Raw genomic sequence first — 14,940 nt, 5'->3', positions numbered from 1 at the left:
GACAGCTGTGGGCTGCAGTCCCCAGCTGTGTGCTTTATCTTGGCTGGTTATCAAAAGAGAGGCTTCCCCACATTTTTTATTTATTTAAATTTAAAAATAAAACAAAGTGACATGGCTTTTTGAAGCAGTGCAGATAAAGCAGACAGCTGAGGACTGGTATTCTTAGGCTGGGAAGGTCCATGGCTACGTGCAAGGGTGGTTTTGTTGTTAAATAATTGGTGAAAAAGGGTGTGCTCTTTTATTATTTAAAATAAATGATTTTTGTGTGTTAGTGTTTTTTTTTTCTTTTTAGTGATAGGTTTGATAATGGGGGGGAGTAGGAGGGGATGTCTCTTAAGGCCCCGTTACACGTTATGATTTACCTGATATGTCGTCGGGGTCACAGTTTCCGTGACGCAGTTCCGTCATCGTTAGCGACGTCGTTGCGTGTGACACCTACGTGTAACACCTACGTGTGACTCCGAACGATCGCAAATAGGTTGAAAATCATTGATCATTGACACGTCGCTCAGTTTCAAAATATTGTTCATCGTTTGGAACGCAGCAGACATATTGCTACGTTTGACACCCTGCCAACGACCAACAACATCCACACCACCACCTTGGTCAAACAATATATCGCTGAACGATGTTGCGTCGTTTGTGAGATGTGTACATGTGACCGCTAACAAACGACCTATGTGCGATCTCGGCAAATCAGAACTACGATCTGGGCGTGTCACATCGCTACTGAGATCGTCATATAAATCGTAGCGTGTAACAGGGCCTTTAGACATCTCTCCATTATCAACCCAGGGCTTGATGTTAGCAGTGATTTTTGACAAATCTAAGCTGACATTAACCCCATATATTACCCTGATTGCCACAGTGAAGGTACTACTGCAACCAGATGTGCCATGTAATAGATTTTCTCCTCTCTGTGTTACTGATGTGTTTGAAGAAAGCTGGGACCATCTCTGAAAAAAATATATCTGAGAAAGAAGCTGACAACTGAACTGAGGCAGAAACACAGAATCTTCATTATGTCTCTAACACAGAGAATGGGAGAAGCTCTCTATCTGTGTCAGAATATGTATGAAAGCTTGTTTGAGAGCTGGTTCCTGCCATGCATTGCCTACTTTTGCTCTCCTACTTAGCTACTTTGCCTGTAGTCACACAGCATATTAGCTGTCAGTCAGGCAGGAGGAAGTGGTGCTGAGTGGAGAATAGAGCTGGAGTGAGAGAGGCTCCAGATCTACAATAGCTCTTCAGCCTGATTTGCATGTCAATTCAAATGGTGATTTCTCAGTAATGGAAGAATGGACTGGCCTTCTAATGGTATTGCTGGACTTTTCTTTGAAAGAGCTGCATAAACATATAAATAGTTTGGTTAGTGGAATTCTGCTGACAGATTCGCATTAAGGGAATTACCTGGACTTCTGCTAAAAGTCTGCAGTCACTTTATGTGACTACAGGCTTCTGAATCCTTACAGTGCGCACACTGCATGCTGTCAAGATTCTCTAGAATTGCTGCTGAGAGCAGATAGGTGACTGCAATTAAGCAATTTACATACAAGTGAATTAAGCACTCTATTTGACTGCAGACTTTTAGCAGACTGGACAACCTCTGGAAATAAATATGTAAGATTTTTCACCTTGATACCATAACACTTGCAGATGACAAATATAAATGTACAGTGGAAGAATATCAAGTTGTGCACATTCTATTCAGTTCAAACTATAAAAACTAGAACTATATAACTGCCTATTCTATGCGCTATTAGCTTTCCATAATTTCTGTAACACATTTGACCCAGCATGCACTTAAATTAAAATAGATTTCAAATGCAGAGAAATCATCTTTAATACATTAAATCCAATGTCACCTGGGGAATAGACTGATAAGAATGTTGAGTTCAAACAGATTCATAAGAAGTTAGAAGACATAATTCTTTCTTGTGGGCATATAACCAATAGGTAATGATTAGGGCAGCACTGTGTCCCCTTGTATTATCAGGATATGAGCTGTGAGAAGACTGGATGGTATATAATGAAGTCTTTCAAATTCTAGGTACAGGTACATCTCAATAAATTAGAATATCATCAAAACATTAATGTATTTCAGTAATTCAATACACAAAGGGAAACACATATATAGAGTCATTACAGAGTGATCTATTTCAAGTGTTTATTTCTGTTAATGTTGATGATTATGGCTTACAGCCAATGAAAACCCAAAAGTCATTATCTCAGAAAATTAGAATAATTACCACAAAACACCTGCAAAGGCTTCCTAAGCATTTAAAATGGTCCCTTACTCTGGTTCAGTAGGCTAAACAATCATGGGGAAGACTGCTGACTTGACAGATGTCCAGAAGGCAGTCATTGACACACTTCACAAGGAGTTAAGCCACAAAAGGTCATTGCTAAAGAAGCTGACTGTTCACAGAGTGCTGTATCCAAGCATATTAATGGAAAGTTGAGTGGAAGGAAAAAGTGTGGTAGAAAAAGGTGCACACCTAACTGGGATAACTGCAATCTTGATAGGATTAAGAAAAGGCCATTTAAAAATTTTGGGGCGATTCACAAGGAGTGGACTGCTGCTGGAGTCAGTGCTTCAAGAGCCACCACACACAGACGTATCCAGGACATGGGCTACAACTGTCGCATTCCTTATGTCAAGCCACTCATGACCAATAGACAACGCCAGAAGCATCTTACCTCGTCCAAGGAGGAAAAGAACTGGACTGTTGCTCAGCAGTCCAAGCTGTTGTTTTCAGATGAAAGTAAATTTTTCATTTCATTTGGAAATCAAGGTCCCACACTCTGGAGGAAGATTGGAGAGACACACAATTTAGGTCTAGTGTGAAGTTTCCACAATTAGTGATGGTTTGTGGAGCCATGTCATCTACTGGTGTAGGTCCTCTGTGTTTTATTAAGACCAAAGTCAGCACAGCCGTCTACCAGAAAATTTTAGAGCACTTCATGCTTGCCTCTGCCGATAAGCTTTTTGGAGATGGAAATGTAATTTTCCAGCAGGACTTGGCACCTGTCCACACTGCCAAAAGTACTAATACGTGGTTTAATAACCACAGTATCACTGTGCTTGATTGGCCAGCAACACTCACCTGACCTAAACCCCATAGAGAATCTCTGAGTTATTGTCAAGAGGAAGATGAGAGACACCAGACCCAACAATGCAGACAAGCTGAACGCTGCTATCAAAGAAACCTGGGCTTCTATAACACCTCAGCAGTGCCACAGGCTGATCGCCTCCATGTCACGCCGCATTGATGCAGTAATTAATGCAAAAGGAGCCCCAATCAAGTATTGAGTGCATTTACTGTGCAGACTTTTCAGTAGGTGCCAACACTTCTGAGTTTAAAATCATTTTTTCAGTTGGTCTTTTATAATATTCTAATTTTCTGAGATAATGACTTTTGAGTTTTCATTGGCTGTCACCCATAATCATCAACATTAACAGAAACAGACACTTGAAATAGATCCCTCTTTGTGTAATGGTTATATAATATCTGCGTTTCCCTTTTTGTATTGAACTGCTGAAATAAAATAACTTTTTGATCATATTCTAATTTATTGAGATGCACTTGTAGGTCTGGGTTGTAGGGGTAGCAGAAAAGTTGAAAAACTACATAAAGTTCAAATTAATCTTTTGCAGAGTTGATCCAGAGGAAGAAATAAAGTCCATGATACAGAACACAATTTTTGATCATATTGAAGAAAAATCCTTCACAATCCCAAATATGGTGATCAGAACATCCCATCTAATGTAATTCAATGCAAATAAATTGTAATATTACAGTTGTATTACTTTTAATAAAGTGAGTATACTTAACAGACTCAACGCCTAGACATTGCATTCCAAAAGATCCCTGTGACAGACAAATGTGAAGTGTAGTCCTAAACCAGCTTGAAGAGTCAGATTACATTTAAACTCACACACTATCCATTTCCTCTCTTCTTTGCTCTCTCTTTGCTTCTCCTCACTGCTGGCGATATAGACCCCAATCCTGGACCTCCAAAGCTAACACCCCCCATTATTTCTCTCCCCTAGCACTCTCTACCTTATACAAACTTTCGCAACTTCTCCAACATACAAAACTCATTCTCTTGACCCTCACTACGCTGCTTCCACTTTCTGGAGCACTTTGGAGCGCCATTTTCATCTGCAACTAGCTTCATTTTAGTAATGATCTCTCAGAAGCTATCCCTCCTGGGCCTCACTGAAACATGGCTAACACCTTCCAAAACTGCCTCACCTGCTGCGCTGTTATGGTGGCTTTCACTTTACCTACATTTCTTGCCAAGCCAATAGACATGGTGAAGGAGTTGAATAGAGTAGAAATCCAGCAATCTGGTCCAAAATAGGTTAAAATTAAATTCTTTCTTTATTTCATGTTCAAGTTAAAAAAAAAATTTCCATCATGAATTCATAGGAATAAACGTGAGAGGACGCGTTTCGAACAGAGTTAGTTCTTAGTCTGTTCTAGTAAATAGACACTGACAGAGTGATTAAAAAATAAGGAATAATGTTTGGAACACCATTCTAAGTCTGAACTGGGTGCAAAAACCACCCAGTTCAGACTTAGAATGGTGTTCCAAACGTTATTCCTTATTTGTTAGTAGTTTTTCGTTTGTGAACCCTCCACAACCACACCTATTGCCAATCCATATCATACGCATAAATAGCCTGGGTCTCAGCTTCCCACACACGGTAAGTTTTTTAACTGCATGAGAGGACACACACAAGCTAGGGACCCCAACGTAGAGAAATACTTTGGCGTAGTGTTGGGGCTCTATTGCATTGATCAATTCAGTAGCTAAATTTCTCTTGATTCATATGTTCATGGCAGTAATGCAGATTCCATTTTTCACATTTTCACTCTTACATATAGCTATTGGATTTTTCAAGTCAGTATTCACACAGCAGTTTCTGCTATTTCATGTATTCCCCTTACATAGTCACCGGTGTGCATACCTTATCTCCCCAGAGTGATTAAAAAGACATGAAACCGGACATGGAATCTGAAAAAGACTGCACAGGTTCAAGGTGATTAATTGGAGTAGTTCGACTCCCATGGGAAATAAATGGTCATATCAATACACATACAACATATCTTTCTTTAAATTCATACCCAGGGGAGTTCTAGTGTCCATTGTAAAAATCCACTTGATTTCCTTGCGACAACGAATATCTTTAAGATTACCGCCTCTTTTTGGTAGACACACTTTCTCAATTGCATTAAACTGCAGTGAATCCATATTGCCCGCATGCACATTGAGAAAGTGCTGCGATGCTCCAGATAATCCTCTAGTAGTTGCGTTATTTGCATCATATATATGTTCAGACAGCCTCTTTCTCAATGTGCGTGTCGTGCTGCCTATATACTGCAGATGACATTTAACGCATGAAATCAAATAAATAACATTGCTAGTACCACAATTAATCATTGAATTTATAAAAAAGATTTTCCATTAGAATATGATGTAAAATTATTGGTACTAACCATGTATTTACAAAGCCCACAGGTTTTATGGCCACATTTATAAGATCCCACTGTTGACAGCCAATTGCCCGCAGTACATACATCTGTTTTTTTCGCAGATTTTTTATTTTTATTTCGGGACATTTTATTTTTATGGTCACTTGGTGAAATTAAAGCCCCCAGTGTTGTGTTTCTCTTTGATACAAATTTAACCCCTACATCAAGGATTTTAAATACAGTCTCATCTGCTGTCAAAATAGGAAGGTATTTTTTTATTATTCCTACTATTTGATGGTAATTTTTGCTATATCTGGTGGAAAACACTAGGGGCAAAAGGCTGTCAGATCCAGAATGGAGATTATCTGTGTTTTTATTTTTATTTTTATTATTAAATTGGAGATAATCCGAACATTCCCTCTGGTGAGTTTTGATCTTTGCTCTTTCTAGAGTGTTTTTTGAATAGCCCCGTGCTAAAAATCTTTTGTCAACCAACTCAAATTCTTTTTCCAAGGTTTCCTGGTTACTGCAACACCTTTTGGCTCTGATATATTCGCCAGTGGGTATATTCTCTATTACATGCCTGGGGTGGCAACTGTTGGAATGCAATAGAGAATTGCCCGCAGACAGTTTGCGATATAATCTGCAATCAACAGACCCCCTATTGCTATTACCTGTGAGGGTCATGTCCAGGAAATTAATTTCGCTTTTTTCATGTGAGTGGGTGAAGGATAAATTATAAGGATTATTGGCGATATACAAGAAGAAATCTGTGGCCATATTATCAGTGCCCCGCCAGATTATGAGTATATCGTCAATAAATCTCAGATAGATAACAATATCTGAAAAAAATGGATTTGAAAAATTAAAAATAAACTCCTCCTCCCACCAAAACATGAAAATATTTGCAAGTGAGGGTGAAAACCTAGCGCCCATAGAGCATCCTTGTTGCTGCAGATAATAATCGCCCAGGAAAGAAAAATAGTTGTTGTTTAATAGGAAAGTGGTGACTTCAAGAATATAATTTTGTAGGTCAGGGGCATATTCTGAATATCTCTCCATTTGTTTTTTCAAAGCCAATATGGCCAAATAGTGGGGAATGGATGTATATAATGTTTGCACATCACAAGAAATCCAACTACAATCACTCCGCCACTGTATATGGGAGAGAATATTCAGGACATGCTTGCTGTCCTGGATATAGCTTGGGAACGCTTTGGCTAAAAACTGCAGGTGATCGTCAAGCCACTCAGAGAGGTGTTCGGTTATAGATCCAATACCTGAGATTATCGGTCTAAATTTGGGTGGAATAAGGGTGTGAGTGGACATGTAGGATAGAAAAATTATTTCTGTTTGCTTGTAATTAACCCTAAATGGGCCCCCTCATGTAGCAATTTTTCTAGGGATTTTTTTTACATCATTGATAGGATCAGATTTCAATTTTCTGTAGATATTACTATCATTAAGCATACATAACAATTCTTTTTCATAGAGTCCCACATCAAGAATCACCACCGATCCCCCCTTGTCAGAATTTCTGACAACAATGTTCTCATTGTCCATTAACGATTTCAATGCGTTTTTTTCTTGTTTATTCAAATTTTGAAGGATAGGTTTATTGTTGTTATATAATTTAGTGAGATCCTTTTCAACCAAATTCTGAAAATCGTCCATCTGAGTACATCTGGATTGGACCGGGTAAAATTTAGGATTTGGGATTTTTTTCACAATAGTGTCATATGGATTTGTAAGTTTGCAGGCTTCATCAGATAAATCTCTTAGATTTTGCAAAGTCATTTGTTCTTGAAAAGAGGACAAGATGGGAATGTCCTGAGTGACAGGTTGAGTCAAATGTTGTTGTTCTTGGTGAAAAAATGTTTTTTCACTGTAAGCTTACGTATAAATTTATTCACATCCAAGATTGTGTCAAATAAATTAAACTTCACGTTTGGAACAAAATTGAGCCCTTTTTCTAATAGCCTGATTTCTGGACTGGTAAGTATGCATGCAGACATATTAATGACTGAGGAAAAACCGCATTTCTCTAGATCTTCTTGCCCCTGGTATAATGACCGTGCTGATACTTGCTTGTTCCTGGCGTGTTTACGCCCTGCTCTCCTGTTTTTTTCGGGAGTTTTTTGGAACAGTAGTATAGTTTTTTGCACCTCCTGTTGAGAGGGGTTCAGAATCTATATCGGAAAAGTCCGTGTTACCATCTGTCGATTCAGGTTCTGTAGATGAAAAGTTTACTTTGTTGGAGTTGTGTTTTTTATTTTTCAAAATAGACTTTGGACCATGTTCATAGAATTTTCGAAAGTGGTGCCAATTGTACACCCTATTGCTTTCATAGTCCTTGGTATCACGTTTAAACTTTCCTTCTTTGAATACGGTAATAGGATCCTCCAACTTCATAAGATTGTCATTAATCTGCTCCTTAAGAGTTCTATATGAGTCCAAACTTGAATATTTTGCCAATGAAGCTTCCATATCTCTGACTTTTTTTTTCCAGATCACTGAGTTTAATATCTTTCTGTTCAATAATAAGACGTATTAATTTGGCAGAACATTCAGACAAAATCAGATCCCATTGTATAATAAATTCTGGGTTGAAATCAGTGGTGGGTCTTTTCTTGAGGCGTAGACCCCGAGGTATCATTTGTTTATCCAGGAATGCTTGCAAAGTTTTTTTGTCCCACCAAGTGCGAATACGTGCTGAAAGAATTTTTTACAAGTCCCACATTAGTTTATTCAATTCCACCTGGTCTTCAGTAACAGTGGCAATGTTACTACATGAAAAAATCCTAGCTGCTTTGTCCAGTCTTCTGTGATCATTTACATTAAAAAATTCATCCATTGGTAATTTAATGGTGAAGGAGTTGGTCTCCTTTCTATCAACTGCACCTTCAACCCAGTCCCATCTCTACTCTGCCTTATTCTCCCTTCTTTTGAAATTCACTCTGTTAGTATATACACTCCCTCCAAACTACAAATGACTGTCATATACCAACCAAGCATCTTTATCGACCTCTTCTCCACCTGCCTTCTACATTTTCTCTCTGCTGACATTCCCACCATCATGGGTGACTTCAACATCCTCACTGACACCCACCAGTTGGTAATCTTCAAACTATTGTCATATATATATATATATATATATATATATATACACATACAGTACAGACCAAATGTTAGGACACTCCTCATTCAAAGAGTTTTCTTTATTTTCATATTTTCTTGACTCTAAAAATTGTAGATTCACATTGAAGACATCAAAACTATGAATGAAAACATGTGGAATTAAATACTTAAAAAAGTGTGAAACAACTGAGAATATGTCTTATATTCTAGGTTCTTCAAAGTAGCCACTTTTTGCTTTGATTACGGCTTTGCACACTCTTGGCATTCTCTTGATGAACTTCAAGAGGTAGTCACCGGAAATGGTTTTCCAACAGTCTTGAAGGAGTTCCCAGAAATGCTTAGCACTTGTTGGCCCTTTTGCCTTCACTCTGCGTTCCAGCTCACCCCAAACTATCTTGATTGGGTGCAGGTCTGGTGAAAGTGAAGGCCAGGTCATCTGGTGTAGCATCCCATCACTCTCCTTCTTAGTCAACTAGCCCTTACACAGCCTGGAGGTGTGTTTAGGGTCATTGTCCTGTTGAAAAATAAATGATGGTCCAACTAAACGCAAACCGGATGGAATAGCACACACTGCAAGATGCTGGAGAAGAACAGATTTCCACTGGTCTAATGTCCATTCCTTGTGTTCTTTAGCCAAAACAAGTCTCTTCTGCTTGTTGCCTGTCCCTAGCAGTGGTTTCCTAGCAGCTATTTTACCATGAAGGCCAGCTGCACAAAGTCTCCTCTTAATAGTTGTTCTAGAGATTTCTAGAGATGAGAAGGTGTCCAAACATTTTGTCTGTAATATATATATATATATATATATATATATATATATATATATATATATACATACACTGTATATATACAGTATACATATGCCAGTAAATTCTTTGAGGTAAGATTAATATGGGAAGTAAAATCCAACAAATAAACACCCCCGTGTATCATTTATGCAACTAGTTATTTACTGTACCACATCTCCCCCATTTGGGGGTTTACCTAAAAAGTGGAGTTCTGATTAATCTGGTTTGAAGGGATTGAGCAGTGGAGCACATATTTGCCTTTCATTGGTGATACAACGTCACTCCCACCTATGAAGTGGAGTGCCTCTCTATCAGTGTCCCTCAAGACTCTGTCTTGAAACGCTTACTCCACCTATACCTTTGGCTTGGGACAACTTACAAAGTCCCATGGCTTCCAGCACCACCTATACACTGATGACTCTCAAATCTTTCTCTTTTGCCCAGACTTCACCTCTCCGTTGTCCACAATCCCAGAGTTTCTATTGGTCATATTTTTCTTCTTCTCATTCGATGTATTATCCTGATGAAGAAGTGGGGTTTCACTTCAAATCACATTGAATAAAGCACCCTTATCTACTTTCCAGTGATTTGGAACGTCTTTTCATTTACAGCAGCACAGTTTTAATCCACATTTTCTTCAGGTTCCTGCATACTGCTTCAGCCTCTAGGCTTGTGGACCTTGTGGCAGCTGATGTTTTACTTTTAAACTGGTTGTGGGTGACACAACCACACAAGGTGAGCACATAACCATCACAGTAGTCCCCTTTATATCTGGATAAGACCCTATAGCGCTTCTTTAGCCACAGCATTTCACTTCTTCTCATAACACTTCCTAAGGCTCAATGTGGACAAAACTGAACACATTATTTTTCCCCATCCTACTTAACTCCCCTATCCAATCCATCTATCTTTTACAATAAATGGCATCACACTTTCCTCTGCACTGGAAGTCTGCTGCCTTGGAGTAACCCTTAATTCTGCCCTATTCTTCAAATGAGAAATCCAAGCTGTTACCTCCTGCCGCCTCCAACTTAAAAATAATTCCAGAGTCCATCCTTTCCTTAACCCTGAATCTACTAAAATGTTAGTGTATGCCCTCATCACATTTTGCCTCAAATACTGCAATATCCTTCTCTGTGGTCTGTTTGCTAACAATCTTGCATCTCTCCAATCTGTCATTCACTCTCCTGCCCAACTAATCCACCAATGTTTTCACTACTCCGATTCTCCCCTCTGCAAATCCCTTCACTGGCTTCCAAATCCCCAACGAATTCAGTTCAAAATATTAACTCTGGCCTACAAAGTCGTGCATAATCTGTCTCCTACATATATCTCTGAATTAATCCCTTGGTATCTTCCCATGCGTAATCTCTGTTCCTCCCAAGATCTCCTTCTTTCCTCCACACTTGTACGCTCCTCCCCCAATCGTCTCCAAGACTTCTTGAAAGCATCCACCATACTCTGGAATTCTGTGCTCCAACACACCCGAATATCCACCACATTCATAACTTTTAGATGGAAATTGAAAACCCACCTCTGCAACAAAGCGTACAGTTTGCAATTACCCCAAAGTCTCCTCACCGGCACCTGAGCAGCTGAAACCCCTCAAACTACTTTCTCCTTCCCATTACCCTGTAGACTGCAAGCCCATAAGGGCAGAGGCCTCACCCTCTCTGTTCCTAACTGGCATTGTTAACTTGTTCATTGTAATTTATTTTTGTATTTTGTATGTACTGTAACCCCTTTTCACATATACAAAACCATGGAATTAATGGTGCTCTAAAAATTAAAACTAATAATTAGAAGTGAATGTGCTGAAGTGTGAGAAAGAAGGATCATGAGCAAGTGCACTCTAATAGTCAAGTGGGTTTATTACCCGCAAAGTATTTCCTGATGCCCACTGCGTCACCACTTAATATCATGGTATTATCATTTGATCATGGACATTGGTTCATAACACTTAAAGGGACATATTGGGGGCAGCATGAGTCAGAGCGTGACTGTAAGATTTCAGCCAGGTATCTTTTTCTATGAATCGCCATGCGCTGCTCTAGCAAGAGACTAGTCAATTGCCTAGAGCGGTGATGGGAAAAGGTGTTGGGATATTTAACATATGTTTTCTATCAACCACTGGAGAATAATATACCTGCCTGCGACTGTACAGCCAGGCTTTGATTTATGCTGGGTTGGTCAATATAAATCAGGTGACAGGTTCTTTTAAAGAACAGACTGGCTGTATGCAGTCTTAGGATGAGCCAGACAGAATAATGTTCCGCATTATAATGTTCCATCATAAAATACACAAAGATGAACTCACTTAACATCTTCCTAAACTGCGGACAGAGAAAAAAATTACACATTTCTTCTTCCTACTCATAAGATAAATCTAGTAGTGTACAATGCAGTGTCGGGGACTACTAGATTCGGGTTTAATATGCCTACTGTTCATCCCTCTCGCATTGGCTAAATTGACCACAATTCGGTAATAGTTGTTTTCATCATAAGGAAAACCTACCTGATATCCTGAGTAACTAGATTTGGCAAGGTACAGATCTCAGATCCTAGGCCTTATCTATATGAGTAAACAATTTATTCAAGGGCGTAGCTACAGTAGATGAAGAGGTAACAGGTGCACACGGGCCCTGGTGACCTAGGGAGCCAAAAATCTACCCTTCCACATAAGATGTCTTAAGTACTGAAAATAGCATATAGAAGGTGAGGACCTTTGGACAGATTTTGCACCAGAGCGCAGTAACTTTGCATTATACTTCTGAACTTACTTTTTCGAGTTTGATACTATAATTTTTTTCAAATACAGAATACAAGTGTACAGAATGTGACAACACTATACAAATAATGAGAAAGGTCTCATTTCTGGCACAAAGGGGTATTCTATAGAACTGTGCTTGAAAAAAGACTAATAATAATAATAATAATAAACTTTTTGAGAAGTTTTTGAAGGCCGTATACAGATGTTGGTGGGAATATGTTGTGTGATTAGTTGCATATAGATTTACACTATGTAGTACAAATAAAGACACCTTGTTCCCATGATGATACCACCTTTTGTACAGTAACCTCTACACTAGTTTTTATGCAGTCACCATGGTGTTAAGGGAGCTGAAAGCTTAGCACAGTACCTTTCTGTTCTTGCAGCAGGTCAGCGGACTGGATGGACACATTTCTCCGTAGCAGGCCTTTGCACTTCACCTCTTCCTGTTGTACCTGGTCACATTGGATGGCAGATCTAGGCTCTCGTTCCTTGCCGGATATTGTGTTATGTCCACTCTGACTTAATTCTCCTCTGAGTTCTTTGTTCTCTGTCTCTAGCTTATTGATCTCGGAACGTAGTTCTTTAATCACTCTGAGTAAGTGTGTGTCCCCCTCCATTAAAGGGTCCCCCTATTTCACGCTTTCTCTCCAGTATGGTGGTATCTTTGGAGGATGGAGCTAGAGTCAGCACATCTTCTGCTTGTAGCATTATTTACTAGAGATCAGTTGTACAATAGCAGGCAGTCCCTAGCTCTAGGTCGTCTTTCATCAGGATGTGAGCTTGGATTAAGCGTTTAGACAAGAGCCCTTTAATTATTTAGACCTGTGTGGTTTTTGCTTTCCGTGAGTCTTTACTATGTTTATAACTGTCAGAGTGGCTTCTTTTTATGCTTGCATGATTGATTAATTCTTAAATAGCTATAGGCCTCACAGCAAGCGAACAGTCCATCTTATTTAAAGATTGAGTTGCCTGGAAAAAGCCTTGGCATTCAGAACATAGCATGCTGTGATGATGTTTAGCAGCACAATTTATTTCGACATAAAGTAAGTGTCCATCCTCTAATACCATTTTGTGTTTTTTTTTTCTCTAAATTCTTATACATTTAGAAATAATTTAATTAACACAGAATTTTAGATCTAAAATTTAGATAATTTTAAAAGTGTGTTCTATTAAAGCTATTAGCACAAGTCAATATTCGAGTGAAGTTTTATATAGTGTATATAGGTGTAGGTGTTTTGTATTTTACAACATCCTTATTACGAATGTACCATAGTGTTTCAATAAAGTCTTTGGAAATACAAAAATCTTTAAGAACCTTTGTGCCCATAGGTAGAGATGAGCAAACCTGTGGAGGTTCAGTTAGGCACGTGCAGCCAAACTGTACCTCCACAGGTTCGGACTTGATCCAAACGGCAATGGAAGTCACTGATTGGGCAGTTCGAGTCTCCGCCCACATGCAGCTAGTCATAAACAGATCACTTCCGGTAGGTGGTGGTTTTTCATTTTTTGGTGCACACTACATCTGATAACGCTGTTGTTACCTTCAGTGTGAGCCATTCAAACACCGTAAGTGGCTCACACTGGGCCAAACACCAAGGGTACCCCAGCACAGCGATACTCACGCAAGTGAAGTTCATACGTAAAGCATCCGAACTACGAACCCAAACTCTTTTTTTTAAAAAAAATTGGTGTTCGGCCAAAAACCAAACACTGAACCTCAGGTTCGATCATCTCTACTTATAGGGGCACTGGTATCCATTCCAACAATAGGTGAGGAGTTGCAACTTTATTCCCATAAATTAAATTTTCTGACTTAAAAACATGTATAGATTTTAAAGTAACAGAGGTGCACAGCAATGCTCCATTTTTTCATACCCCTTTCATACCCCTTTTACATGGTTGAACAGACTTCATTACCAATGATGACTTAAATGGCACTCTACTTTCAGACAACTTGATCTTATTTGATAGATAATCTGCTAAATGGATAATGTGAAAATTACTTTATTTAAAAATGATGGCGATTTACCCAGAAAAAATTGCTCCAAAATCCTGACCCCTACCTTTCTACGCTGCTGTAAGTGTAATCCATCTATATAAGCAGATAAGGCCGCTTTACATGCTACGATTTATCTGACGATATGTTGTCGGGGTCACAGTTTTCGTGACGCACTTCCGTCATCATTAGCGACGTCGTTGCGTGTGACTTCGAACGATCGCAAATAGGGAGAAAATCATTGATCGTTGACACGTCGTTCAGTTTCAAAATATTGTTCGTCGTTTGCAACGCAACAGACATATTGCTACGTTTGACACCCTGGTAATGACGAACAACATCCACACGACTGCCTTGGTCAAACAATATATCGCTGAACGATGTAGTGTCGTTTGTGAGATGTGTACGTGTGACCGCTACAAAATGACCTATGAGCGATCTCGGCAAATTGTAACAATGATCTGGGCGTGTCACTATCAATAACGAGATCACTAGCGATATCGTTGTGTGTAAAGCAGCCTATACACTGGTGGGTTGCAGAAGGCGGGGTAAATCTTTGTCTCTCTGCTCTGCTCTTCTAACTCTATACAGGAAAAATGGAAGGCTGGGAACTGGGTATTTTGGAGTAAAGAATGCTGGCAAGTGAAGGAAAGGAAGTTTTTGCACCTACAGTTCTGGTAGAATGCTATTTAAAATGAATCACTTACTCAAAAACAGAGGGAGACAAGCTACAGAACATGAAAGTCGAGACAGTATCCGGACATA

General features: G+C 39.2%; 1 protein-coding gene across 1 annotated transcript in view; it reads right to left on the bottom strand.

Annotated features, from left to right (window-relative positions):
* The window catches only part of CCDC195 (coiled-coil domain containing 195), a 74,610-nt gene extending 61,814 nt beyond the window's left edge, over positions 1-12,796 (bottom strand). The window contains exon 1 of the mRNA XM_075338595.1: positions 12,547-12,796. Within this exon, the coding sequence (XP_075194710.1) occupies positions 12,547-12,796 (250 nt within the window). The remainder of the gene's footprint in view (positions 1-12,546) is intronic.
* Positions 12,797-14,940: the final 2,144 nt, after the last annotated feature.

The sequence above is a fragment of the Anomaloglossus baeobatrachus genome, chromosome 3 (assembly GCF_048569485.1).
Source record: "Anomaloglossus baeobatrachus isolate aAnoBae1 chromosome 3, aAnoBae1.hap1, whole genome shotgun sequence".
In the NCBI taxonomy this organism is placed as follows: Eukaryota; Metazoa; Chordata; class Amphibia; order Anura; family Aromobatidae; genus Anomaloglossus; species Anomaloglossus baeobatrachus.
Note: the sequence above shows the minus strand (reverse complement) of the source record. Positions and strands in the feature narration are given on the sequence as shown.